The sequence below is a fragment of the Pteropus alecto genome, unplaced genomic scaffold (genome assembly GCF_000325575.1).
Source record: "Pteropus alecto unplaced genomic scaffold, ASM32557v1 scaffold8, whole genome shotgun sequence".
Classification (NCBI taxonomy): Eukaryota; Metazoa; Chordata; class Mammalia; order Chiroptera; family Pteropodidae; genus Pteropus; species Pteropus alecto.
In genome coordinates, this window is record NW_006494609.1 from 24661396 (window position 1) to 24664414 (window position 3019).

The 3019-nt window shown below is 62.9% G+C and overlaps 1 protein-coding gene across 1 annotated transcript in view; it reads right to left on the minus strand.

The window, feature by feature from the left end:
• Positions 1–511: 511 nt before the first annotated feature.
• JAG2 (jagged 2) overlaps positions 512–3019 on the minus strand; it is a 15016-nt gene continuing 12508 nt past the window's right edge. Inside the window, exons 15-16 of the mRNA XM_025042132.1 lie at positions 2350–2481; positions 512–730 (exon numbers count right to left, since the gene is read on the minus strand). Of these exons, the coding sequence (XP_024897900.1) occupies positions 512–730; positions 2350–2481 (351 nt within the window). The remainder of the gene's footprint in view (positions 731–2349; positions 2482–3019) is intronic.

The following is a 3019-nucleotide window of genomic DNA, read 5'->3' on the forward strand; positions in this document are numbered from 1 at the left end:
CAGCTTCAGCACTGGGCCATTAGTGTCTCTATTGCATAGATTTACAATTGGATTTACATATATATTTTATATGTAAATTGCATAGATTTACAATTGGATTTACATATATATTTTATGTTTACTTTTGAAGATTTTTCCATGAAACGTCTTATCTACTACAGGTTTCATTTTAAATGTTTTTATATAAAATAAAACACGTAAATAGAAACACATCCTGAACAAGTTAGGACTCAATGAATTATTATAGAAACTCACCCCAGTCACCACCATCAGGTCACTGCTTCTCTCCTGTAAAGCTCCCCCAGTGTTAATTGAGAAAAATAATCGCACATTTAGATTTTTTCCAGATGTCCATAAGTCAGTAACTTTGTAGGAATTTTATCGTGAAGTTTATTTATTTATTTATTTTTATTCCTCTGGAAGGGTGCTGTGGGAACAGCAGTATCGAATATCCTGCATGTTGACGTGGAGGTCAGTACATTTATACCCATATAAATGATAGAGTATAAAATCAAGGCTCACTGTTCTTCACATAACTGTCGGGCTCCATTATCTTCATCCAGCAATCATTACCTGCAGGGGAACCGCCCACGACCGCAGTCTCCACCTTGACCTCGGTGACGGCCAGCAGCAGCGAGCTGTTCCCCCGCTGGGTGATGGCGGCCACGATGGCATGGGCAGCACTCTGGATCAGGCTGCTGTCCGGCGGGTCCCACGCGGGGCTGAAAGACTGTGGCAGAGGACAGGGCTGAGGCGTGCGCCCGCCTCCCCGCCGGGCAGCAGGGGACAGCGAGGCCCCGTCCAGCTGCACACACAGACACAGCCCGCTGAGGTTCCCAGGGCTGCTCGAGGGGCGGCCCCCACCGGCCAGTTCAAAGACAGGTGAGGGTGGCTTGACCCGCCGTCCCCACTGACCGCTGGCATCTGGGGCAGGAACAGCAAGCCCGGCCTCGACCCGCGTGGCCCCGGCCTCGACCCGGCAGGGGAGCTGGGGCCAGACACTAGCCCGCAGCCCGTGCCCTGAGGCCCTGCTCGCCTCTCCCCAACGCCCCCGCCCCCAGCCCAGCCTCACCCTGTGGTTACCAGCTCACACCTGACGCCCACCCAGGGGCCGAGAACCCCTGCCCAGCCGAGGGCCCAGGCAGGTGCCCAGGCCTGAACTGGACACCCCAGAGACGACCTGAGCCCACAGGCTCCTCTCCTGCTGCAGACACGGGCGAACACGGCACCGGCAGAGCGGAGGGCTGGGTGGGGACGAGGCTGCACACGGGGCCTCACCACCTACATCCCTGCCCGCCCTGTTCGGTCAAGCAGGGCCCTGGCTTTGGCACCAGGCACCGCAGCCCAGCCCAGCCCTCAGACTCGGCCCCAGCACCCCCAGTCAAGGTCCCGGGAGCGCCAGTCGGAAGGACTCCTGATCCCCACAGCCCCAGCCCTCAGCCCACAGTCCTGGGGTGTTCTCACCCCCTGACTTCTGCCTGCCCAGGACCTTCCAACTATACCCCATGGCTGTCCACCCCAGACCCTGGTCACTCTCCTTCCCTCTTGGGGTACTGCCTCCGTGCCCCATCTCCCACTGTCACCTGAGGGCCTCCCATCACTCCAGGGGGCCCTGCCCAGAGTCCCAACCGCCACAGCTTCAGGTGCCAGACGCAAGGGGCATGCTCCAAGTCTAGGGTCACTGCTGACATCGTGCCCACGTGGCTGCAGAGACCCTCCAACCAGAGCCTGAACCAGTCCTGTGGGCGGCTGGCCTGGCACCCCGCCCCCATCCCTTCCACAGGCCAAGCCCTGCCCCCCACTCCACGCCATGTGGACCCCTGCCCCTGCCTCGCCTGCAGACAGGTCTCTGCCTCCTCCAGCCCATCTCAGCAGATAAAACGAGTGACCCCGCGCTATACACCCTTGGCCCACGTTCCTCGAGAAGCTGGCCACGCTGATCGCTGCTGACCTTCTCCCTCACTCCCGAGCCACTCCTCGGCCCCTCCTGTCCACTCTGGGGCACACACAGCTCCCTCCTGGCCCCTCCAGCCCCTGCTTGCCCCAGTTGCTGCCCAGTGGTGGGCCCAGCCTTCCACTGGCACGCATCGACCCACAGAACCGCTGTCCCCGGACTCCTGGCCGTGGCTCCCACGCCGACCCCCACCCAGGCCCCCGTCCCGGCTCCGCCAGCCTCCAGTGAGGATGCGAGAGGTGCCCCACCTGTGGGGCCGAACCCTGCGTCTGTGGGCCACCCAGGGACCGGCCTGGCTGGGCCTCCGCCCCCAGCACCTCGCAGCAGCACGTGTGGAGCGGAAGCCAGAGCCGGCAGGCCGAGCGCAGGTGGGCTTGCTGCCACCCAGCACTCACCATGGCCACCTCCACAGCGCTGGCCCCCGAGGACGGCCGGTCGCAGAGCACCACGAGCAGGCGGTCTCGGGCCACCATCCTCGTGGCCGGCAGGGCACGAATCCCCGAGCAGATGGCGCCCACCGTGGTACCCTAGACAGAGACAGGCAGCATGTGAGCAGGGGCTGCTCACACCCCGCTGGCCATGAAGAAATGTGGCAGGACACCTCACAGCCCATCTGGACACACAGAGCAGGGACGCGGGGGTCCTGTTGGGAGCTGGTTCCACCCAGGACGCAAACTGCCACCCCAGTGCCCCCCACCCAGGAAGCAGCTTCACCGCAGGCCCAGGGAGTAGGGGGGGCAGGGCGGGCCCCCTCTGAGCTCCGCTCTCCAAGACTCCTGCACTCAGGCCATAGCCCTGCCCACAGAGCCTCACGACGCCCCCACGCCCCCACGGAAGGCTGACGGCCCCACAGGGGTACGGGGGGGGCAGGGGAGCTGGGGCCATGGGACACCCAGGCCCCTGGGATGACTGGACAGGCACCTTGGCCAGGCCCCCCTCCTGGCCTCTGCTGCCCCACAGGGCTCAGCAGCCCTCACGTCTGACTCCTGGCCAGGTAGCCAGCTGCAGCTTCCCCAACCGCAGGGGGCTGAGCTGCAGCCGGCGTGGCGGGTGGGGGGTGGGGGG